The sequence below is a fragment of the Tinamus guttatus genome, unplaced genomic scaffold, assembly GCF_059628265.1.
Source record: "Tinamus guttatus ecotype Peru unplaced genomic scaffold, ASM5962826v1 Tinamus_guttatus_pri_ptg000643l, whole genome shotgun sequence".
Lineage (NCBI taxonomy): Eukaryota > Metazoa > Chordata > Aves > Tinamiformes > Tinamidae > Tinamus > Tinamus guttatus.
In genome coordinates, this window is record NW_028289177.1 from 699,419 (window position 1) to 721,595 (window position 22,177).

General features: G+C 62.0%; 3 protein-coding genes across 3 annotated transcripts in view; 2 read left to right on the plus strand and 1 right to left on the minus strand.

Annotated features, from left to right (window-relative positions):
- Positions 1 to 1,327: 1,327 nt before the first annotated feature.
- KXD1 (KxDL motif containing 1) lies at positions 1,328 to 3,680 on the minus strand. Its single transcript, XM_088535692.1, has 4 exons — positions 3,559 to 3,680; positions 3,302 to 3,454; positions 1,996 to 2,042; positions 1,328 to 1,576 (listed from the first exon to the last, which is right to left on the minus strand). Exons 1-4 carry the CDS (start codon positions 3,651 to 3,653, stop codon positions 1,341 to 1,343), a joined length of 531 nt encoding a protein of 176 aa, XP_088391818.1. The 5' UTR covers positions 3,654 to 3,680; the 3' UTR covers positions 1,328 to 1,340.
- A 427-nt stretch (positions 3,681 to 4,107) lies between these two features.
- On the plus strand, positions 4,108 to 8,434 carry FKBP8 (FKBP prolyl isomerase 8). Its single transcript, XM_088535691.1, has 9 exons — positions 4,108 to 4,206; positions 4,857 to 5,156; positions 5,468 to 5,637; positions 5,761 to 5,849; positions 5,943 to 6,160; positions 6,241 to 6,413; positions 6,491 to 6,568; positions 7,993 to 8,124; positions 8,348 to 8,434. Exons 2-9 carry the CDS (start codon positions 4,883 to 4,885, stop codon positions 8,432 to 8,434), a joined length of 1,221 nt encoding a protein of 406 aa, XP_088391817.1. The 5' UTR covers positions 4,108 to 4,206; positions 4,857 to 4,882.
- An 895-nt stretch (positions 8,435 to 9,329) lies between these two features.
- Positions 9,330 to 22,177, plus strand: part of ELL (elongation factor for RNA polymerase II) — a 40,484-nt gene continuing 27,636 nt past the window's right edge. The window contains exon 1 of the mRNA XM_088535690.1: positions 9,330 to 9,468. Coding sequence (XP_088391816.1) covers positions 9,334 to 9,468 — 135 coding nt within the window. The 5' untranslated portion in view covers positions 9,330 to 9,333. The remainder of the gene's footprint in view (positions 9,469 to 22,177) is intronic.

The window sequence follows — 22,177 nt, forward strand, 5'->3', positions numbered from 1 at the left end:
CCCCCTTGGCCAAAGGACCCCCCCCCCCCCCCCCGCGGGGTCCTGGCCATGCGAGCCCCTCCCCCTCCTCCCCGACCAGGGAACTCCCCAACCCCCCCCGGGCATCGGAGCCCCGTCCCCCAAAAAGTCACCCCCCCCCCCTCCCGGTTCCCGGTGTCCGAGCCCCCCCCCTCCGCCGCTTCCCGAGCTCCCCCCGCCCCCCCCCCCCCCCCCGCGGTTCCCGGTTCCCGAGCCCCGCCCCCTCGCCGCTTCCCGAGCTCCTCCCCCTCTCTCCCGGCCCCCCCCCGCCGTTTCCCCCCCCGCGGTTCCCGCCGCCCCGCGCACCCGCCCGCCGCGCCGCCTCGCCGCGAGGAAAGGGCCGCCCGGAAGCGGAACCCGCCCCCGCGCGCGTCACAACCGCGCGGCGCTGCGCCGCACTGCGCACGCGCCGCCCCGCCCCGCGCCGCACTGCGCACGCGCCGCCCCGCCCCGCGGCCCGGCCCCAAAACGGGGACTCTGGCCCCAAAACTGCCCCTCCGCCCCCCAGCCCCGCGCTCACCGCCCCATAGCCGGACCCCAAACCCCAGAGTCTTGCCCCAAAACGGCCTCAGCCCCGTTCCCGTCTCATACCCGGGCCCTGCTCCCCCTGCTCACCCCATAACTCGGCCGCATGCCAGGCCTGGCCCCACATTTGCCCCATAGGCTGGTCCCAAACCCTTGGTTACTGCCCCCAAACGGGCCCTGACCCCTCCTGGCCCCATAGCCCAGCCCCACACCCCCCGCTCTCCCCAAACCCCAGGTATCTGCCCCCAAAATCGACTCTGCCTCCCCCACCCAGCCCCACACCCCCCGCTCTCCCCAAACCCCAGGTATCTGCCCCAAAACAGGCTCTGCCCCCCCAGCCCCTGCGCTTGGGCCCTGGCCCAGCTCCTCGCAGACCCCCCTGGTACCTCCCACCTCATCCAGAGCCCGAAGGAGCCCCCGGCCGCAGCCGCCGTCGGGATGACCGGGCACGCAGGGACCGCGGGCACGGAAAGGGTGGGAAAGGCAGCGGCCTGGGCACCTCTGTTCCGGAAAGCCAAAATCTCCCCCAAGTTGGGGGCCTTGCGGCTGTCCCGCGCACACCCCCGAGAAAGGACAGGAGCGGTTTCAGATCCACGCTTTACTCATCCGCCCGTACGGGGGACGCGCTACGGAGGTGGGTCAGAGGCTGAAGGAGCCTCCTCTTCGCTCGGCTGTCCCTTCTCAGCCATCACTTCCCTCTTCCCCCAAAAAACAGCGGCCAAGCAAAGACACGGATACAGACACGGGACGGGGAGTCCCGCCGTGCAGGGGCCGGGCTGGCCGCGGCGTCGCCTCCCCTAGTCCAGGTCATTGGGGGCTTCTTCGTCTGTTAGACTCGGTCCGTTCACGGCCGGCGAATGGCACCGGCCTTGCGATAAATCCTCAAAATCGTGACTCGTGGTGGGGGAGATGATGTCGGGGCTCGTGTCGCAGGACTCGGTGCTCTGCTCGGAGGTAGCGATGGTGGTCGTGGTGCTCTTGGGAACCGGGTCGAAGTCGTCGTCGTCATCGAGAATCGGGGACTCGTGGATGTCTGCAAGGGAAGACGCTCTTGGTTTTGACGCCGGGACGACACGCGGCTCCATAACCCCAGGGACCCCCAGGAAGCAGAGAAGCTCCGGCACAAGCCCCACAAAGAACCCGCATGTTCAAGCTGTGCCTGCTCACAGCTCATCAACAGGTAACTGGTGTCGCCTCAAGCAGCAGCCACGTGCAGCTTGTAGCCTCACACAGGCTTATTTAAGAGCACAAGGACTTTTCACGTGGCTTTGTGCTCTCTCACAAGTGTGCTTAAAAGAATAAAGCCCTTTTGCAGCAGCAGCCATGTGCTGGGTGTCTCCTCCCATAGAGGACCCAACTCCCAAGAATCCTGTGTCCTTCAGGACAGGATTCCGCCAAAAGCAAGCGGAGCCCCGAGCTGCGAATGGGATCGAACATGAAGGAATCACTCACTGCTGAAGGCCTCGGGGTACTGCTTGGCCAGCTTCGCCTTCAGCGTCCTGCGAGGACAGAGCAGAGCACGACCGTGAGGCCGCCGCGCGCTCCGTGTGCGCAAAGCTCGCGCCCCGGCCCGCCTGATCCTTGGAAGATGCTGTCCAGCTCCCCCAGCCCCACCTGATCCTTGGAAGATGCTGTCCAGGTTCCCCAGCCCACCTGATCCTTGGAAGATGCTGTCCAGGTTCCCCAGCCCCACCTGATCCTTGGAAGACGCTGTCCAGCTCCCCCAGCCCACCTGATCCTTGGAAGACGCTGTCCAGGTTCCCCAGCCCCACCTGATCCTTGGAAGACGCTGTCCAGCTCCCCCAGCCCGCCTGATCCTTGGAAGACGCTGTCCAGGTTCCCCAACCCCACCTGATCCTTGGAAGACGCTGTCCAGGTTCCCCAACCCACCTGATCCTTGGAAGATGCTGTCCAGGTTCCCCAACCCACCTGATCCTTGGAAGACGCTGTCCAGGTCCCCCAGCCCCACCTGATCCTTGGAAGATGCTGTCCCGGTCCCTTGGCCCCACCTGATCCTTGGAAGATGCTGTCCAGGTTCCCCAACCCACCTGATCCTTGGAAGACGCTGTCCATGTTCCCCAACCCCACCTGATCCTCGGAAGATGCTGTCCATGTTCCCCAACCCACCTGATCCTTGGAAGACGCTGTCCAGGTCCCCCAGCCCACCTGATCCTTGGAAGACGCTGTCCAGGTCCCTTGGCCCCACCTGATCCTTGGAAGATGCTGTCCAGGTTCCCCAACCCACCTGATCCTTGGAAGATGCTGTCCAGCTCCCCCAGCCCCACCTGATCCTTGGAAGACGCTGTCCAGCTCCCCCAGCCCGCCTGATCCTTGGAAGATGCTGTCCAGCTCCCCCAGCCCCACCTGATCCTTGGAAGACGCTGTCCAGGTTCCCCAGCCCACCTGATCCTTGGAAGATGCTGTCCAGGTCCCTTGGCCCCACCTGATCCTTGGAAGACGCTGTCCAGCTCCCCCAGCCCACCTGATCCTTGGAAGACGCTGTCCAGGTTCCCCAGCCCCACCTGATCCTTGGAAGACGCTGTCCAGGTCCCCCAGCCCACCTGATCCTTGGAAGATGCTGTCCAGGTTCCCCAACCCCACCTGATCCTTGGAAGACGCTGTCCAGCTCCCCCAGCCCACCTGATCCTTGGAAGACGCTATCCAGCTCCCCCAGCCCACCTGATCCTTGGAAGATGCTGTCCAGGTTCCCCAACCCCACCTGATCCTTGGAAGATGCTCTCCAGGTTCCCCAACCCACCTGATCCTGCGGAAGATGCTGTCCAGGTCCTTCTTCATCTCGACCAGCGTGCGGGTGTGGTGCAGGAACCGCTCGCTCATCTGCTGCATGCGCACGCTCGAGAGGTTGTTGAAGTTGAGCAGCATCTCGTTGGTCTTCTCGAAGCGATCCAGCCTGCCCGGGCGAGACGGCGCTGGGGAGGCGCCCGCCGGGCCCCCGCGCTCCCCGGCGCGGCGCCCGCGTCCCCGCGGCGCCCGGCCCCGCTCCCGCGCACTCACATGCTCTTCTGCGCCTGGATGATGGCGTTGACGTCCTCGGCGTTCACCATGCCCAGCACGCGGCTGCAGAAGACGCGCGAGGCCGAGGGCTCCATCGCGCGGCCGCCTGCGGGGCCGGCAGGCGGCGGGTCGGCCCGTGTGGACACCCCCGGTGCCGGTGACGCCCCCCCCTCCCCTCCCGGTCACGGAGCCCCCTCCCGTGTCCCGATGCTGCTACCGGAGCCCCCGTCCCCGCTCCTCTTTGGGGGCCCCCCGGCTCTGTCACTTGCTGCACCCCGGCCCCTCCCCCGACAGATCCCGCCCCGGTACCGGCGCCCCTCCCTCCCCCCTTCAATATCCCGGTAATGGAGCCCCCCCGCATGTCCCGGTTCCCGTTAACCCCATCGCCGGCGCTGCCATATCTGGACCCGCTAGCGGAGCCCCCGCCGCCCCCCGGGCCGCACCTGGGACCGGAGCCCGCGGCCTCACATGGCGGAGGGGTCCCGGCACCGGAGGGAAGGGGGGGGGGGGCTCGCCGCGCTTCCGGGGTGCGGGTCACGCAGCGCGCGCCGCCGTAACGTCAGCGCGCCCTTGCGTCACGGCGCCCTGCCGGAAGTGGCGGCCGCCGGCCCGCGGGAGGCGGAGCGCGGCGCCCCCCGCCCGCGCACGGTAAGACCCGCGGGGCCCCGGGCCGAGAGCGGCCCCGCGCTGCTGCCGCGGCGCCAGCGGCCCCGGGCCGAGGGGCTCCCCGCGGCTCCGGGGGCTGCGGCGCGGTCTCTTTAAGGCGTCGCGGCGCCGCGGTGACGAGCAGCGGCTGCGCCCAATGGCGTCGCGGCGGCGGGGCGCGACCGCCCAATGGGGGCGAGGGGGCGGGGCCGGCGGCGGCCGCTCGCGGGGCAGGTGGGAGAGGCGGGGGGCGCGCGCGGCGGCTCCTGTTGCTAGGGGGGATCCCCAGCGCGTGACGTAGGCGGTGACGTAGGGCGCGCGCCGGCGGGAAACACGTGGCGGGGACCCCCGAACGCGACGGGGGCTGCGCCCGGGACCCGGACCCTCCTCGGAGCTTTTGGGGCATCCCCCGCCCCGTTATCCCCGTTACCGGAGCCCGGGACTCTCCGTGGGGCTGCGGGGCGTCCCTTCCCAATTCCCGGGGCAGCCCCTACCCAGTCCCCCCTGTTCCCGGGGGCCGTCGCCTCCTCGGGGAAGCCCCACGCGGTCCCCGTCCCGTTCCCCGTCTCCCCGTCCTCGGCGGGAGGGTGGGCACCACCGTTACCCCTCGCCCGTGGAAGCACCGACGTTTCCCGCTCTCGCTTCCCCCGCAGCGCCCTCCTGTCCCGGCTCCGCGGCCATGGCGTCCAGCGGGGAGGAGCAGAGCAGCAGCTCCCCGGACTGGGGGGACAGCGGCACCGAGCTGTCCGCGGCCGAGCTCGCCGGGGCCGGCACCTCCCCGCTCGACAGCGGGGAGGACTTTGAGGTGTTGGAAGAGGAGGACGACGACCTGAGCGAGCTGCCGCCGCTGGAGGACGTGGGCCGGGGGAGGACACCGGCCAAGGAGGGGGTCCCGGCGCCAGAGCAGGCCCCGGCGGGCGCCAAGGACCCGCAGGAATGGCTCGATGTCTTGGGTAGGAGTCTACGGAAGCAGCCTCTGCCACACCTTCCGCTCCCATCTAGGGTGCTGAGCTGGCCCTTGGAGCCGGGAGCCTTTCCCGGCGGGATGTGGCAGCGCAGGAAGGACCGGACAGGCGGGTCTGCGCCCGGGGCAGAGGCTGCTCGTGGGTTGTGGTTTGCAGGGAGCCATCGCTTGGCGTGGCGACCTGGCGGCTCTTCCCGCTGTGGGGATGCCGGCCGGCGCACGGCAGAGCGGGATAACGCGGCTCGGAGCCAGGCTGTGCCCCGGCCCCGCTGACGGGTCTCCAACCTCCCCCTTGCGCAGGCAACGGTTTGCTCAGGAAGAAGACGCTGGTGCCGGGCCAGGGGGAGGACAGCCGCCCGCGCAAGGGCCAGGACGTCACCGTGCGCCTCAAGGCCACGCGGGAGGACGGCACCGTGGTGGAGCAGGAGCCGCGTCTCACCTTCACCCTGGGGGACTGCGACGTCCTGCAGGTAGGAGCCGCGCGGGGGGAATGGGGGCGGCTGGAGGGTCCCGTGCCACCTCGTGGGCTGGGAAGCATCTCCGGAGGGGCAGGGCCCTTCGCTCAGCGCCTGGCGCAAACCTCGACTCCGCAGGCGCTGGACCTGTGCGCGCAGCTCCTGGAGATGGGAGAAACGGCCTTGATCGTGTCGGACGCCAAGTACTGCTACGGCTCGCAGGGCAGGTGAGCGCGGCGGCCGCGCGGACCCGGCGCAGGGCACGGCCGCCAGCCCGGCCCTTCCTTTGCGGGAGCCCTGAGGTGCCCTCCTTGACGCAGGAGCCCCGACATCCCGCCCGACGCGGCCCTCACCCTGGAGGTGGAGCTGCTGGAGGCTCGGGACGCGCCGGACCTGGAGCTGCTCCCCGGCAAGGAGAAGATCGCGCTGGCCAACCGCAAGCGGGAGCGCGGCAACTTCTACTACCAGCGGGCAGACTACGTGCTGGCCATCAACTCCTACGACATCGCCCTCAAGGTCGTCGGCTCCAGCTCCAAAGGTAGCCGCCGTGGCCGTGGGCCTTCCAAACGGGAAGGCGCTCCCGCCTTCCCGGCTAAGGGGCCTCGGGGATCCTTGCAGTGGATTTTAGCACTGAGGAGGAGGCCGAGCTGCTGGACGTGAAGGTGAAATGTCTCAACAACCTGGCGGCCTCCCAGCTCAAACTGGACCATTACGAGGCGGCCCTCAAGTCCTGTAACCTGGTCCTGGAGCACCAGCCTGGCAACATCAAGGCCCTTTTCCGAAAGGGCAAGGTGAGGCCGGGCCGTGCCGGGGCCGAGGGGAGCGGGCAGCCCCCGGCCCTGCTCAGCGCCGTGTCCCCCCGTCGCAGGTCCTGGCCCAGCAGGGCGAGTACCGCGAGGCCATCCCCATCCTCAAGGCGGCTTTGAAGCTGGAGCCTTCCAACAAGGTAGGTGCAGGGAGCACCGCGGGGCTCTGTCGGCCCTGGCTCTGCAGAACCGCCACGTGGCCTGAGGACAAGGACGGAGCTGGCAGGGCCCTTATCTCCGTGTCACGACGCTCCCGCTGCCCTTTGCTCCTGGCAGCAGCGGGACTCGCCGCCAGCGCGTGCCCAGCACGGGGTCCCGGCAGCCCCGCGGGGCCGGGCGGCCGCAGCGCTGCGGAAAGAGCGCGGCCGCGGCCCCGTGTCCGCCCCGGAGCTCGGGGAGCAGCCCCGGAGCCCCGGCCCCTCCGTCCAGGCGAGAGCAATCCCGGGGTTGGGAATTCCCAGCTGGTTAATGATCAGCCGCAGGGATGGATGCGGAGGGCAGGGAGGCGCTGGGGGCAGGGTGCCCGGCTGCGCCAATGGACTGCACTCCTGCCTTGTTTAATCCGCCTTTTCTTCAGGCATTTCACCGAGCGTCCTTATTAGCATCACAATTTTCCATCCTGGAAGGCCATGAGCAGGATGGGACCCTGGGAAACAAGGCGCTCTGTGGTTGGGAAGCCCCCATTCCATGAGCTTCCCAGGCAGCAGGATCCCGGGGAGAGAGCAGAGCGGGATCGCGGTGGAGCCGCTCACTGCGAGTCCGGCTATCCCTGCGCCAGCCTGTTTGTGTGAGGCTTTTAACTGAAGAGAGGGGGAAAAAAATACCCAAACACCCAGCACGGAAACAGCAGCTTCCCGGCTGCTCCAGCTGGTGCCAGGGATCAGGGAAGTGGCCACATGCTCCACATGGGCTCCCAGGGGTGGAAACGGAGCCAGGATGAGGAAATGTGGGTGCTGCGGGGCTGCCGGCTGCCTCGGCACCAGCGGGACCTCCCGGCGAGCACCCCATCCGTGGGGTCCCTCCGACCAGCGTCCCCAGGGCGCGGAAGTCCCGGTGTCCCCGTGGGATGCGGGAGGTGGTGACTGGGATGCGGGAGGTGGTGACGGCGGCGCCCGGAGCGCGGTGTCCCCAGCAGAGGGCACAGTGCGGCCGCGCTGGCGCCGCCCCGTCCCCGCGCCCGGCGCCGACGGGGACGCGGGGCCACGGCCCTCGCTCTCGGGGTTCGGGAAGAGCCCCCCGGTGCCGGGCTCGGACTGCAGCGCTCCGAACCCGTCGTTCCAATCGTTGCTGGGTGGCAGCGCTCGATCCCGCGGAGCCCCCTCCAAACGCAGCAGTTCCTGCGGCACGGAGCGCTCCGGCGCGCGCTCGCCGCAGAGCAGCGGGATCGATTCTCGCTGCCATCCCACGTCAGCCGGGGCTCGGCCTCCTGGCCCGTGTCCAGGCAGATGCAGCTCTGTCCCTGGGGCAGGAATTACCGAGTATTAAAGTAGGAAAATCCCGTGCCTGGTGCCGCCGTCCGCGGCGCGTCGCGAGCCGTGCCGGCAGCGCCGTCCCCTCTCCGCAGACCATCCACGCGGAGCTCTCCAAGCTGGTGCGGAAGCACGCGGACCAGAAGAGCGTGGAAACGGAGATGTACAGGAAGATGCTGGGCAACCCCACCGGCGCGCCGGCCAAGTGCCGGGACAAGCTGCCCTGGGTAAGGGAGCCGGGAGCCGCGCTGTCCCCGCCGGGTGCTGGCGGTGCCAGCTGGAGCCTCCGGCCTCGCTGCCAGCTGCTCCGCTGGCGCTCGCGGCCCCGCGGCCGGCGCTGGCACATGCCGTCCCCAGGGCCGCGCTTGCCTTTTTGGGCTGTGCTGTCCCAGCGCGGAGGCCGCGGGTGTCCCGGCCCGTCGCCTCACCGCCCTCTTCCCTCCTCCCCAGGCCATTCCCTGGAAGTGGCTGTTCGGCGCCACGGCCATCGCGCTCGGTGGCGTCGCCTTGTCCGTCGTCATCGCGGCCAGGAACTGACACGCGCTGCCCCGCGGCCGTGGCCGCGGGAAGGACGAGCTCCCGCCGGGGGTGCCGGAGCCCCCCGCCGCCGCCGCAGGAGCCTCCGCGCCCGGGCAGCTCGGCCTGGCCCTGGCAGCGAGCGAGGAAGCCAAGGAGCGTGGGGGCGCGAGGGCCGTGTCCCCCCCAGGGCCACTACATTCCCCCCAGGGCGCCGTGTCCCCTGTCCCGGCTTGGCTGCCTGTCCCCTCATGACTGTGAAATTCCCAATAAAGGACAATTCCGTCACGGCTGGGGCTTTATCCTGGGGGTGCTGAGCCCCTCGGGAGCTGGAGCGCGGGGACCCTCTGCCTGAGTCTTAGTTGCACTTTGGAGGGGGGATCCCGGTGCGGGTGGCTGGCCGCGCCAGCTCCCGGGAATCCCGTGCTGGCTCCAGCACCTGCTCCGCGACCGGAGCTCTGCACGGGCCCCACGGTGCCGCCATCCGGGGTTGGGGCTGACCGGGCCGTGCCCCCTCCGCGGTGAGGAGGGTCCCGAGGCCCCGCGGACCCCCCGCTCCTGCCCTGGGGTGATGCCGGGCGCCCCCCGCCCCCCAAGGCGGCCGTTCCCGGGGGGGGGTCCCCGTTAACGCCCCCCCCGGGCCTCCCGCGCTAGAGGGCTGCCCCAAACCACCCTCCCCGCCATGCCCCGCGGCTCTCATTTGCATATCCCCGCCTCCTCCAGCCACCTCCCAATGGGGCGCGGCGGCCCGGCAGAGCTGGCCAATGGCAGCGCGCGCTGCCCACCTCCTTGCCCCAGCAACAGGCGCCCCGAGGTGGGCGTGGCCTGCGGGCGCCTCATGAATAATGCATGAGGCGAGGGGGCGTGGCGGCGGCGGGCGGCCCCGGCGGCCCCGGCGCGGAGGGGGAGACGGTCCCAAGATGGCGGCGCTGCAGGCGGAGCGCGGGTACGGGCTGTCGTGCGGCCGCCTCGGCCGCGGCACCCGCGTCTCCGTGTTCCACGTGAAGCTCACGGAGAGCGCGCTGCGCGCCTTCGAGAGCTACCAGGCCTGCAAGGTGAGCGGCGGCGGCGCCGCCTTCCCTGCCCCGCTTCCCTCCCGCCACGAGGCCCGCCCCGGGCGGCACCGGCGTCGCGGGGGTTTGGGGGGCGGGGGGGGCGCTGCCCGCACGGCGGTTGACGGGGTCGAACGCGGCGGGGGGGGCCCTGGGAGCGCCGGTGTGCGGGGATGGGGGGGGCGCTCGCTGAGGCCACCGGGATTGCCCCCCCCCCGCCCCGGTAAATGGCGGAGGACATCGAGGAGGGCCCCGTTACTACCCACCCCCGGCCCGTGCCCTGCCGGGATTGAGGGGTCTCGCTGCTCCCCGCACACGTTAACGCCTGCCGGGGGGGGCGGCTCGTCCTCCCCCCCCCGCCCCGGGAGCTGCCAGGCGGTCCCGGTTCCCCCCCCACCGGCGGCCGCACGGGAGATGGGGGGGGCACCGGGTAATTGACGGGGCGGGTGTCGGTGCCCCCCCCCCAATAGGTGGCTGAGGAAGACCGGCCCCCCCAGGAGGGGGGGTCCTTCCCCCTCCGACACCCCCGTTAGTGCCCGGGGGGGTTGGTGTCTTTGGGGGGCCCTGGCGCCCCGGCCTGTCCCGCGCTCCGTCCCTTCCAGCGGGGCCGTGTTTTGAAATTTCCAGATCGTCTCTGCCGAGATATTTCCTTGAAACGCGTCCAGAGAGCTTATTAGTCACGTAAATAGGGAATACTGGGAGTTCTCGGCCGCTGTCCCCGCGATGGCACTGAAAGGAGCTGGAAAGCCACCCTTCTATTAGTATTATCGCTGCTAGGAGTCTTTTTTCCCCTCCTCCTCTGCCCTGGCTCCGGGTGGCTCCGTATCCGTCTCCTCACCTTGCCAGGGAACCGAACCCGTTTGTCATTAGCAGCGTCCTGCCGCCAGCTTCTGTAGGATAAACCATATGTTGTCACAACACTATTTTTAATTTAGGGTGTTGGTTACATCACATCACTGAGTTGGGCAACCTCTGTATGAGGACGAAGGTAATTACTGTTCCAGGGTTTATCAACTTGTATTTTAATGAGTGTTCATCAGCATTATGACAAGTGAGTAGCAATAAGTGGATTGGACGTGGACTTGGTTGTCAGCTTTTTCTCCCCAAAAGAAGAAATAAGCCTGAAGAAACAGCCTATGTATTAGGAAACCCTTTTCTTTTGGGGGAGGGAGGATAGGAAGACTACAGGCAGCTGTATTAAATATTTTGGGAAGCTATTCCGAGTCCCTGTCACACATGAATAGTGGTGTTTATTTTCTAAATGAAGTCTGGTCTCTGGATTGTTTGGTGGCCAAGGGCCACTAATGAACTTTGCTTCCTTCACCACCACCCAAAAGAGAAATAGTCAAAGGCTACTGGTGATTAAATGGGCAGGAAAGGATAAGAGCAGAAGCGCTCGCTTGTTTGTACAGTGAATAACGCAACAATTAGTGGGCTATTAAACACATATGCTCATTCTGCATTTGTTCTATAAACAGTTTCTCCAGCTTGTTGAACTTCTCTGCTTCCTCTGAAGCGCTTGGCTAAGGAGATGCCAAGAAGCGCCTCCGAACGCACCGTCGGAGCGTGTTTGTGGAGACCGGCCTGGATTTAATTTGGGTCTGCAGTAGGGAAATGGAAAAAAAATTTGCGAAGGCTGCTGCTCAGTGGGGTTTTAAATGCGGTATAACTGACGACAGGGTTGTGTAATGTGGATAATAGCCTGGAATCCAATACTGTTTGCGTTACCTTCTGCCCGACGCGCGTGCAGTCTGACCTGTTTGGTGCGCTGGGAGGGCGCGATGGCTGCAAGCGCCCTGCGCGCCGCCGGCCTCCTCCGCAGCCACGAGCTGCTTCTGGGGCTAATAACCACGGATTGGGGTTACATAATCCAGGAACGCTCCCCCGGCCGGGCTAGCTGCCGTGGTGCCTCGTGTCCCTCGTGCCACAGCGCCTGCGTTCCGGCGTGGGCTGCCGCACGCGTGGGCTGTGCTGCAGGATTAGGGAGAAATTATATTTGGCTGCTTGAGGCTCTCCTGCTCGAGTCCCTGCTGATTTGCCCTTGTCCCAGGGAGGAGAGCGCTGCTCATTCACATAGTGATATCCAGCTCCGTGTTTCAGGAATTTGCTTCCGTGTTGTACACAGAGAACGCGCAGAGAGCGGCAGAGGCCCAGGTCGCAGGGCTGCGTGTGCCTGTTGGTCCATAAGGGAATTTTCTCCAGATATTCACCTGGAAAAATGTACTACTGTCCTTATGGGGGGGAAAAAATAACATTGGCATCGTATGGGCGCCCCGAAAAGGTTGCGCATCTGCCCCTTGTGTAACTTGCCACCCCGGAACGGCTTCCCGCGGTTGTGAAATGCTGAGCGCTGCAGAACGAGTCCTAAGCAAATTTGCCCGGTGATGAAATGGAGCCATTTTGGTGTTTCAGCCTAAAACGCCTCCCGGTTCTCCAGGGCTGCAGTTCTCGGTGAGCCTGGCTTTCCTTGGCGTTTCCTCCGGGTGCAGGTGCAGGTTGTCCCTCGGCTCCGCAGTCCGTCCCCAGCCGTCTCGCTGTCCCGGGAGAGGACCCTCACCTGCCTCTCTCGTCCTCTTTCGGTCTTTATCCTGGATGCTGCTCGTGCCGTTTTGACGGGATGTCGTACCCGTCGTCACCTGCTGCACCTAGGTACATCTCAGCACGTGCCATTCGTCTCCTGCTTTTCACACCCGCGTTTTTAGCGGCGTTTGGGGGGTTCTGGACAAGCAGCGACGGGAACGCGCGGTTCCGGGTGCTCCTCGGCGGACCTGGACGTCTCTTGGTACGTGGCCTCGGCGCTCGCGGAGCAAGCAGCGCTCCAGCTGTTTGTTCCTGGAGCCCTGATCGGGGAATTCCCAGCCTTCGAACACTTCAAAATCTATTTTTTTTGTGTGGTTAAGCAGCAGCACTGGTGAGCAAGCACGCCGGATAACCTTTGACAGTAAATGACGTGATTCTTGCACCGCGTCCTGCGTTTCGTGGCCCGCGTGGTGACCCGAGCGTGCCGGGACGGTGCCCCACGCCAGCCCTGCCTTGCAGGATGCGCGCGCGGCGCTTTGCAGCGACGCCGCCGGCCCGTTTGCTGGTGAACAATATGCACAATATCTATTGGGGCCGAGCTGTGCTAACCAGAGCACGTGCCCTGTGCTCCACCGTCCGCTCTGCATTTGGGAACCTTCCCTGGCAAATGTGGCTTCCCCGGGCTCGGAACATCCTGCCTTCCCCAGGCTCCTTTTAAACCAGGAATGGCGGAAGTAGCGTTTTCCTAAAGGCTGCAATTCAACCAAATCCCGTAGAGCCATCTTCCACACGCACAAAAAAAGGACTTTTATTTTAGAGCAAGGCACTAGAGATGCTGTGGCCTTACTGTGCTCAACATAGGAAATGCCAAATTAAGGCCGTTGCCGTCAGTACGGGGTCTTTAGGGTAAAGCTCCTCTCTGGGCGCTGACCTGGGGCGCGAGGGCTGCTCCGAGGAGTCGGAGCACAACGTGCCTTCGGAATCAAAATCCACTGAGTTCCCCGGTAGCCTTTTGCATCGCTGCTCCTTTCCTGTAACCTGTTTTTTCCTGCCCTATTAATTCCCTGACGCTGGAGTCTGTCAAAGCTGGAGCTGTTATGACATCAGTAACATGAGCCGGTGACATTAGCGGGTGAATCAGCGGGAGGAGGCCGCGCGAAGGCAGCGCATCCCGGGGCAGGATACGCGGAGCATCCCGGCTGCCCAACTCCTGCGGAACATTCCCGGCGCTGGCCTGGCTGGGCAGGACGCGGAGACGTCCAGCGTCGTGCGCAGGAATGCTTCGGCCTGGGGCAGTTTCAATTATTTAGGGTAGCTTTTTCCCTCCACCATATACCATTTTTGACCATATACCATTTAGATCTGCTCAAATTATAGATTGGTCTCTATAGTTTTCAAATTGCATGGGAAAGAATTGTCTGTAATTTACATCTAAAGTGACGTACAGTTGCTATGGGATTCAGTGGCAAATTATAAACCCATCGTGCTTTTTTTTGTGCTGGTGGTAGCAGACTAAAGAAGTAGGTCTAATTGGTGACGTGCCAAGGGAAAATAGAAAGTTTGTGACAAAATCCTTGTGACTGACAGCGCTCCCCTGCCTCAAACACTATCTGCTTTTAATCAACAAATCATATGTCTTAAATGGGTGCTGTTAGTTGGAGGAGCTGTGTTAGTGCGTTAATAACTTTTTTTTGCTAACACTACTGGGGAGCAAACTTGAAGTTCATTAACCCTGTAGGCTTTTCCCATCTTATGAGGCTGGATTTTTTGGATGTTTTTAGGGAATAAAACCGGAGTGTTTTGGCACTTGTATCAATAGATTTAGCAGCTGGACCTTGGCAATTGTATTCGTCACCTTGCAAGACTCGGCCCTCGTGCCGGTCCGTTCTGCAGTTTCCTGCTGCATTTGAACAGCAGCAAAGGGAGCAAGGAGAGTCATTGTAACGTTTTACTCCTGCGTGAAGCCCCTCTGACCCAACGCATTCAGGTAGTCCCTTACAGACAGTGTTCCGTGGCCTCCCGGGTGACTCACGTCGCTGGCAGATCGTGCCCTGCGTGGCGTGTCCCGCCGCCCGCGGTGTCGCCATGCCTCACGCTGCAGCGTCATCGGAACCTGCTCCGTTGGTTCTGCCCTCGCGCAGCCCCGCGGTGCCTCCTGGGCGCCTCTGCTCGCTCTGCTGGGCTGGCAGCACCTTCCCCGCTCGGGAGCGAGGGGAAACGCGTTCCCAAAGGCACCTGAGGGCATTTGGACGTGTTATCTCCCTGCTTTGTGTCAGGCTCCCTCCGCTCTGTAAATTCTAAGCGTGAACTTGTGAAGCGTCTCCAAATCCCCGGTGTTTGTGCACGCTGAAAAATGGGAAGGGAGAGACTGCATGCGTCACCCTTGCACTAATTTGTGCCAGCTAATCCATGGGAGAAGAATACGTTCTGGCTGACTTAGTGGTTTTGCTGCTAATGCACAGGAGAATGCGTTTGAATGGATGGAGTGGCCGCATGGCTTTAGGTGGACTCCAAAGAGATGCCGTATGTCCGAGTCCTGTCCTGAACTTTCGGATTTTGACTGCAGCAATTAACATATTGGCTTGATTTTCCTTTGGTGGAGCGAGAGGAGGGGTAGAGGGGGGCTCAGCTCCGTGTCAGGCATGACTTGAGGAAGGATGAGCTCAAGTTACCTCTGAATAATTAAGGTAAATGCTGTTTCTGGAGGAACCATCGTTGTAAATGACTTTAATGGAAAAAAGCTGGATAACTTGTACTTTGCTAATATTTTATCCACAGAATGGATATGGAAGAGCTATCACCAGAACTAGTTGTCTTCGTCCACCATTCCCTAGCTTGACCTAGATGCATTATCCAGGAAAAGAGCTTGGATTTGCTGATAAGAGTTTCCTATAGTAGCCCATGTGTTGCTTGGAAACATCCTGTGCACATACGGCGATTTTTGCACGCCATGGTAACCCAGTATTGCTTTTTGGCTTCTTCTTTAGAAAAAGCCCCGCGATACCCGGCGGGATGATAACGCTCCTGCGGCCGCTGTGCAGCCTGCCGCAGCGCATCCCTGCAAGCTTCCCAGATCCCGGCCTTTCCTGCACTGCTCCAGCAAGGAGGCAGTCTAGAAAAACACTGTTCCGTGCGCTTGGTCTCTCCTTTCTTTACATTGGACTAGTGCCTTTTTAATTTAAAGAAACCAACATTTGTTTAACTCGAAAAGAGGTCAGTGCTTGCGAGCGTGGCTCGGCCCGGCTGCCCACCTCCACCCAGCGCAGCTCCAGCCTGCCTGCTCTTAACCCTCTATTGCCCCCTTTCCTGCCTTAGGCCAAGGCCAAATCCAGGATTTTGGAGTATCCCGGGGACATTGGGATCTCAGGACGGGCATCCTCTCAGACCCGTCCTGCTTGAAGCTTTTCCAGCCCTGCGTAGTGCACTCCATGGGATGCCCTTTGGTAGGGGAGAAGTCCCCCCGTGTCCAAGGGACTTTGTGCCCACCAGATCCACGCCATGAGAAGAGTTTCAGCTAATTGTCATTATTTAGCGAGAATAAATGTAAAAGCTTAGCAAAAAGCCAGCAGGATGGAAGAAACGCTCACCCAGGCAGTATTTTATGCCCCAAAGATCCGTATTTTCTAAAACTGAAGTGGAAGATATTAATTTAATCTCTTTTCTGTATTCTTGCTGGTGGAGGGGCTGTTCTGTGATGGGCTGCAATCAATACATTATGTGCCAGTTGTGGTTATTGGAATCGTATTTCCACATTTCAGTGTCTAGACTTGATGTTTGTGTGAGCTTTGTTGTACCTTTCCAGCTCCGGCGCTCATTTCAGTTGTTTTTGGCTCCCAGGTTCTATGAGAAAATGAACTGGGCTGTGTTCTGTCTTTCCCAGTCCCCAAAAAGAAGGGAACATGGGAACTGGCAGGATTATTCCTTTTAGGCTTTTTTTGCTACCATTTTTCTCCCTTCGGAGAGACCCTGTGTGTGGATGAGCTGCATTCTGCCACTTGGTGACTAGTAGGCAAAAGTGAAGACAAATGATCCCTGTCTGGAGAGAAATCCCTGCGCGGTGCTCGCGCAGGAGAACGTGCTGTGCAAGGGGTGATCGCAGCGCAGGAGCTGAAGGAGAGAAAATGGAAAAAAATAGACCTTTTGGGAGTGAAAAACACTGTAGAAATCAGCATAAGGGCGCTTTGCTGTCAAAAAGCCCTCCTTCATTCTGGAAGCCAAACCCTTGGCCCGCAGTAGGTGCGTTTCGGCTAGGCTGGTGAGATGAAACGCTGCCCCCAGCTCGTGGCGATCCCGCAGCGCTCGCTGCCGCGGTATTCCCAGGACGGAGCATCGCCCCTCCGGAGGCTCCCGGGTCTGGTGTGTCCTGCTGCCCAGGCCTGGCCTTCCCCATCCCGGGGCTCCCATCCCCGCAGAGGCTGGTGTCGCTCCTTCCGTTCCCTACGGATTCAGGGGGTGCTCTGCGGATCCCAGCCCGGGCGCAGCGGCAGGGAAGCGGAATCCGCGTCCTGGGAGCCATGTAAGGCGGTTGCCTCGTCCAGGGTCCCCTTCCCGCGCTCGGAAAAGCCTCGGGAAGGGAGCAGCCCTCGCCCCGAGGGGCCGCCCGGCCTCGGCGTCGCTCCGGCCCTGCTCCGGCCGCAGCGTCGCGTTCGCTCCGTCCTTGCGGGGCTCCAACGCGCTCTCCGCACGCGGATCCGCAGCCTCGCGGGGCGGGAGCGGGAAGCAGCTCCCTGCGGCTCCCCGCGCTTCCTCATTTCCTTGGGCAGCGCCGGCCACGGGGGCTGCTGGAGACACGCCGGGCCGCGCACGGCTCCGCTCTGCTCGGAAACGCGGGTTCCTCTTTTCTTAAAACAGCCTTTAAAGAAGTCTGCGGGCACCTGCCCGAGCTGCAGGGCCGCTCGGCTGTGAGAGGGGGCGAAACCCGAGCTGTGACCGAGAGCCTCCCGCGCTGCCCGTAAGTACGGGGGAGCCTTACGGGCAGCGTCTGCCCGCGGGGACACCTGTGACACTGCTCCGTGGCCTCCGCTCCCGTCCCGGGGAACAGCCAGGGAGTACAAAGTGCCGGAGTTAGCGGAGGGCTTCTGTGCCTTCCCCTGCTTGGGCTCCTGGCAGGGGGATCCCCGGACAGGGGGCTGTGACGGATGAAGCAAACGATGCTCCAGGAACATTTATGGAAGTAAACTCGTGAACTGAAACCTGCTCGAAACGTGTACTGTCCATGTGGAGCAGAGCGGGCATTCAGTTTCAAACGCGTTTCTAGAGGCGCGATGCTGGAATCCTTTGTGAAAATATCAAGGGCTGTGTTCATCATGCATTAAAATGGTGCCGCGGTGACTACTGCATCAAAGTCTAGAACGTTCCGTTTTTGTGTTTCTTAAAGCAAGAAGGAAGAGATTTATTGCCTACCAGGGCTGGTATTGTAGTGTCAGGCAGGTTTCCATGACCTTCCCACTGATACTCTGCAGTCGTTTGCACTGGAGATGCCTCTAATGCAGGTGCTGCCCGGATCTTGCTCCAAGTTTTCGCTTTCTCCTACAATTAAAACAGTTGAATGCGACATAAAGGTCCTTTTCTTGTCACTAAGACTAAATTTAAGGACACTGTCCTCCGGAAGAAACGTTATTGTAGCCTCAGATGGGCTCAGTTCAGAAAGCAAAGGGTTTGAGCGAGCTGGAGCTCGTGTGGGTTGTTATACCGAGCCCCCCGGTTCTGGTGGGCCCGTCTGGGGACAGCTCGCTTGTTTTACCCCTGCCCGTGTGCGTTGGATCAACTGCCCAGGCTCGCTCTGCGCTCGGGTTCTCTGTCTCAATGCACAAGTCTCCGGGGCTCGGCCGGCTCTGTGCCCGCTCTCCGGGGGTGTTTTCACTGCGCTGTTCTTAAAACTTCTCGTGTTCCTTTTCGAAATCGGTTGTGAGTTCAACTTGCACAGGTGTCCTCGGAGGGAGCAGAGTGTCGCCGGACTTGGTGTTTTTCAGGGGTTTTGGCGGTTTAGCAGAGCGTGCGCTGTCTTTCGCTGTTTGTCGCTTTATTTTTGGAGCGGGTTTGTTCCCAGCCAGCCTGGCAGTGCAAATAAAAACGTGGCTCAAACAGAGCGGGTTCTGTGCCGGCCACCCAAAGGCTCCTGGGGGAAGCTGAGCTCCGCGGTGGCTTCTCCAGGCGGCTCCGTTCACGGGGCGCTCGGAGGCACCACGGAAGGATGAGGCAGAGGACGGTGCTTAATGCACCGGGGTCGTGGCGTGGTGGAAAACCGTGGCTGTTTTGCCAATATCCCGGTGGGTTTTGCGGGGATTTTGTTGGGATGCTCTCGTGGCGCTGACAGCAGGAGCTCCGGGGGCTCCCGTGGGGTTCAACTCCGCAGCCCCTCGGTGCCGGTGCCATTGGGCTGCCTAGGGATTCCACTCCCTGGAGGTGCCACAGGGAACGGTCGGGACCGGGACAGGACTGGCCCAGACTTGTTTTCCGGGAGGGTTGATCTCTCCAGTGCCTTTCTGTAGTTCCTCCCCACGAAAAGCAGGAAGACCGTGCGGAAGCGCGGGATCGCGGTGCTGATCCAGCAGCCGGTGGAGCTCGCAGCCCGCTGAACCGGCCCTCGTGTCCTAACGCATCCCAAACCGCACGGGCCTTTCCCAAGCGGATCTGCTGGGCTGCAATGGCTGTGTTTTCATTAAAAGGCCTCGGTGGGGAGAGCGTCGTTGCAAAGGCAGCCCGAGGCTTGTGTTGTTCATTAACTGATAGTCGCTGCTGTTTGCCCTGCGCGATAAGTGCAGGGGACCGATGCCGTCACAGCTGCCCTTCACTGAGAATTACCCTTTTTACGGCTTGCTTTACCCACAGGTGGATTTTTTTTTTTTTAACTAAAATAAATGCAAACAAGCAGCACATACCTCTCCTAATGGAGGATACCGAGCGTGCTTTCTGTTCTCGACTGCTTGGTAACGCTCCGCTCGGTACAAAGGGCACTTAAAAATGTGACATGTCCGGCCAGCAGCATCGTGCTCCTTAATGAGGCTTAAAAGCAGCGCGTGGCCGCCCGGCAGAGGCGGCTCCGGCGGGATGGGGAGAGGAAAGCGGCCCCGGAGCGGCTCGTTGGGATGGCGCTGCTCCGGCCCGGAACGCCGGCGTCTCGGGAGCCCTCGGAGCCGACGCGTGTGTTGTGCTTCGGGACTGGGATTTTTCTCCTTGTGCAAACGAAGCGCAGGTGTCTGACAGCACATTCCTGTTCTCGGGAGAAAGGCAGCTGAAATAGCGTGTTTTTTTTTTTTTTTTTTCCTGAAAAAGCTACATTTTAAGATACTTCCCTCCCATGTTTCATACGTGAAGCTTCAGTCCTCCGTGAAGATACCTTGTGCTGGAGGAAGGACTTTTAAAATATTAATCTAAGAGAATCTAAAACCCCTTAGTGATTCTTGGCTCGTAGAACTGTTTGAGTAAAGCCTCTGGGGAAGAACAGAACTGCCATTCACCTTTAACAGAGCTGGGAATTTGGGATGATTCAGTTTCCTTCTGCCCTTTTCTTTTTCCAGTCCGTTCCCAGTTTAAGGAGCTCTCCCGATAGCTGCAGTAGATCCTGCTGCAGAAGCAGCCGGTGCTGCGTGTCCGGGTGGGCTCTGCAAATCCCTCGTGCTGCCGACGAGTGCGGACGCTCCAGTGCTGCGTGGAGGATGATCACCAAACTGAAGGAGTGTTTCGGATGTGTGTAGACCCCGCGGGGCTGCTTTGGGTGGAATCGTGTGTTTCCTGGTCAGATTTGCCCCGTGTCTCCAAACCAGGTCCATGAGGTTCTGCTTTCCTCCGCTTCCAAACACCAGTGTTGGGGTGACCGCGTCCCCGGCTCCAGCGCGCCGGGGAGCCTCGTGCCACGTGTGGCTGTGCGGGACGAGGGGGGTGACCTCCATTCCGACTGCATCGCTCGCTTTAAACCTCCTCCTGCTTTCTAAGCAAAGGACTGTGGTTGCTGCTAAATGAATAAATACAGGTTAGGGGCTGGGGTGCATCAATTTAACATCAAATGACTTCTCTGGGCTCTGTTCAGTTCTTGGAGAGTACCAAAGCGGTAGAACTATTTCTAGTTTTGGGTTTTGATTTTAACCATGCAGCACAGCATGGTAAAAGTGTTCAAGTGCTTTAGGAAATACTGTTTTGGCTTGTTTTATGCCTTCCCTGTTTTGCCTCTTATTGTTACAGAGGAAAAATCTCTCTGGAAAATAGTAATAAAAAGAAATATTTGGGGGAATTTGATACAGAGGGGGTTAAAACGCGTGGATTTGGCCATTTGCAGAACCTCAGAGTAGCCCGGTTTGGTTGGTGTTGAAGCTGGGCAGAGTTCTGAGGTGCTTTGACTGCCGATAACCCCCGTTGAGCTCTTGGGGCGCTGGTGGCCACGTGGCCTCTCTCGTTAGCCCGGGGCTCCCCGGGGGCCCCGCGCGGCGCGGCCGCCTCTGGGGACATGGCTGGGCTCTTGGCCTTGCCCTGGGTGTCCTCGATCCTTTGTGTGGAAGCACAAAGCTCGCCCTGTCTTTGGGACGCACCATCGCGTCCTAAAGCGAAGCCCCCTTCGCTGCCTGTTCAGATCGTTTCCCTGCGTTTCTTGCCTTGGCTCCCTGCTCTTGCTCGCCGCTGGCTGCTCGTTGGGCTGGAATAGCAGTGGAGAAGCAGCTTCGAGTCGTGTCTGGGGTCTGTGGCCATCGCACGCAGCTCAGGATTACTGCAGAGCCCTCCCGTGTCCCTGTCCCCGTTGGGAGCTCACTGCCTTGGAATTGCCGTAGGAATTGGGGAAGGGGGCTGCGAGAAGGCACTTGGTGGCTGCCTCTTCTGGCAAGGGATGTGGCAGATCCTGGATCCTGCTCATCCCAGAGGGCTTCCCGGAGACCAGGGTTGGGTCTTTTCGAGCCATCGGGATAGCCGTGCTCTGGAAGATGCATTAGGTGTCGGGCAGCCAGCACGTGCTAAACCAAAGGACGTTCGCTTAATCGCCGCTTTTTAAGGAATCGATCCTCCCCTTAGTTGTATTTGTGGAAGCACATCCAAAGCGTGTGCGTTCGTAGCTTGCTTCCTAGTGGAAAACTACTGTGCCTGGCGCCGGCCGAGCGCCTTGGCGAGCCGGCGGAGCGGCGCTCCCGGGCCCTCCTCCCGGTCCCCGTGCCCGCCGGTGGCGCTGGGGACGGTCCAGGTGCCCTGGTCTGCGTCGGAGACGTCTGCTCCCGTTCCAGCACGTGGAGATGCGTCCCGGCGCAGCCGCTGCTGCCCCGGGAAGCAGGGATTCCCGGGAAGGTTTGCCGGGATCCGAGGAGCGTTTCCGCCGCCGGGATGGCCGGCTCCGCTTGCAGCGTGGCCGAGTCTCTCCTCTCCCCTAGTTCCTCTTTAGAGGAAACTTCCCTGCCTCCGTTTTCAGACCCCGGTTCCCTTCCGCCTCCTCCCTGCGCCGCTCCCTTTCGCTTTGGGTTTCCAGGCGGATCCTGCGGCTGGTACCGGAGCCCAGATCCGTTGCGCCGTGTTCGGGGGGAGCTCTTGAACCCCGGTTAGCCGAGACGGGAGCGTCGCGGCGCACGCGAGCCGGCCCGGGCCCTGCTCACGGTGCTGTTTAATCCTCCGTGCGCTGGTTCCAGCGAGCGCCCGAGCTCCCGCGGTGCGCTGTGTGCACGGAGCGCTCCGTGGGCCGCTGGATTTCACCCCATCCCGGGCTTTCCTCTCCCCTTGCCCAAAAGCAGCAGTTTTCCGTGTCCAGAGGGGCCGGCCCCCGCCGCCGCGCCGGCTCCACGGAGCAGTTTTCCTGCCGGGCTCCTGGGAGCTGGAGCTCTCTCCGAATGACCTGGGGTCTCAGGAGCGTCACAGCTTTCAGGCTCTGTGCTCACATTTTAATAGAAAACTTTGGTTTTCTGTAGGGCTCCTGCTTCTGAGCCTGGACTTTCAGATTGCTGCAGAAGTGACGTTCGTGCTGTAACAGCAGATTTAAAATAAGGCAATTATAAACAAGGCATTTAGTATGTATTTTTATGTATTGTTTAGCTGTGTGATATCCAGTGTCCTTGGTTTTGGAGGGCTCAGCTCTGCCCGCGTTCCTGACGTTTCGGGGTCTCTGCAAACCCGACTCCATCCACAGCCTCCACCAGGCCTGTTGGGAGGCCTTAAATTGCCCATGCAGGGCAAACTGCAGAAAGACAGGGCTTTAATTCCATCAGTAGTAGATGTTGCACCC

Excerpts from the sequence above, each read along its gene's own strand:
- FKBP8 (XM_088535691.1), top strand. The coding sequence starts at position 4,883 with ATGGCGTCCAGCGGGGAGGAGCAGAGCAGCAGCTCCCCGGACTGGGGG. Across the intron at positions 5,638-5,760 it reads GGGACTGCGACGTCCTGCAG|GCGCTGGACCTGTGCGCGCA; the intron begins GTAGGAGCCGCG and ends TCGACTCCGCAG. Across the intron at positions 8,125-8,347 it reads GCCGGGACAAGCTGCCCTGG|GCCATTCCCTGGAAGTGGCT; the intron begins GTAAGGGAGCCG and ends CCTCCTCCCCAG.
- KXD1 (XM_088535692.1), bottom strand. The coding sequence starts at position 3,653 with ATGGAGCCCTCGGCCTCGCGCGTCTTCTGCAGCCGCGTGCTGGGCATG. Across the intron at positions 3,455-3,558 it reads ATCCAGGCGCAGAAGAGCAT|GCTGGATCGCTTCGAGAAGA; the intron begins GTGAGTGCGCGG and ends TCGCCCGGGCAG. Across the intron at positions 1,577-1,995 it reads GTACCCCGAGGCCTTCAGCA|ACATCCACGAGTCCCCGATT; the intron begins GTGAGTGATTCC and ends CTTCCCTTGCAG.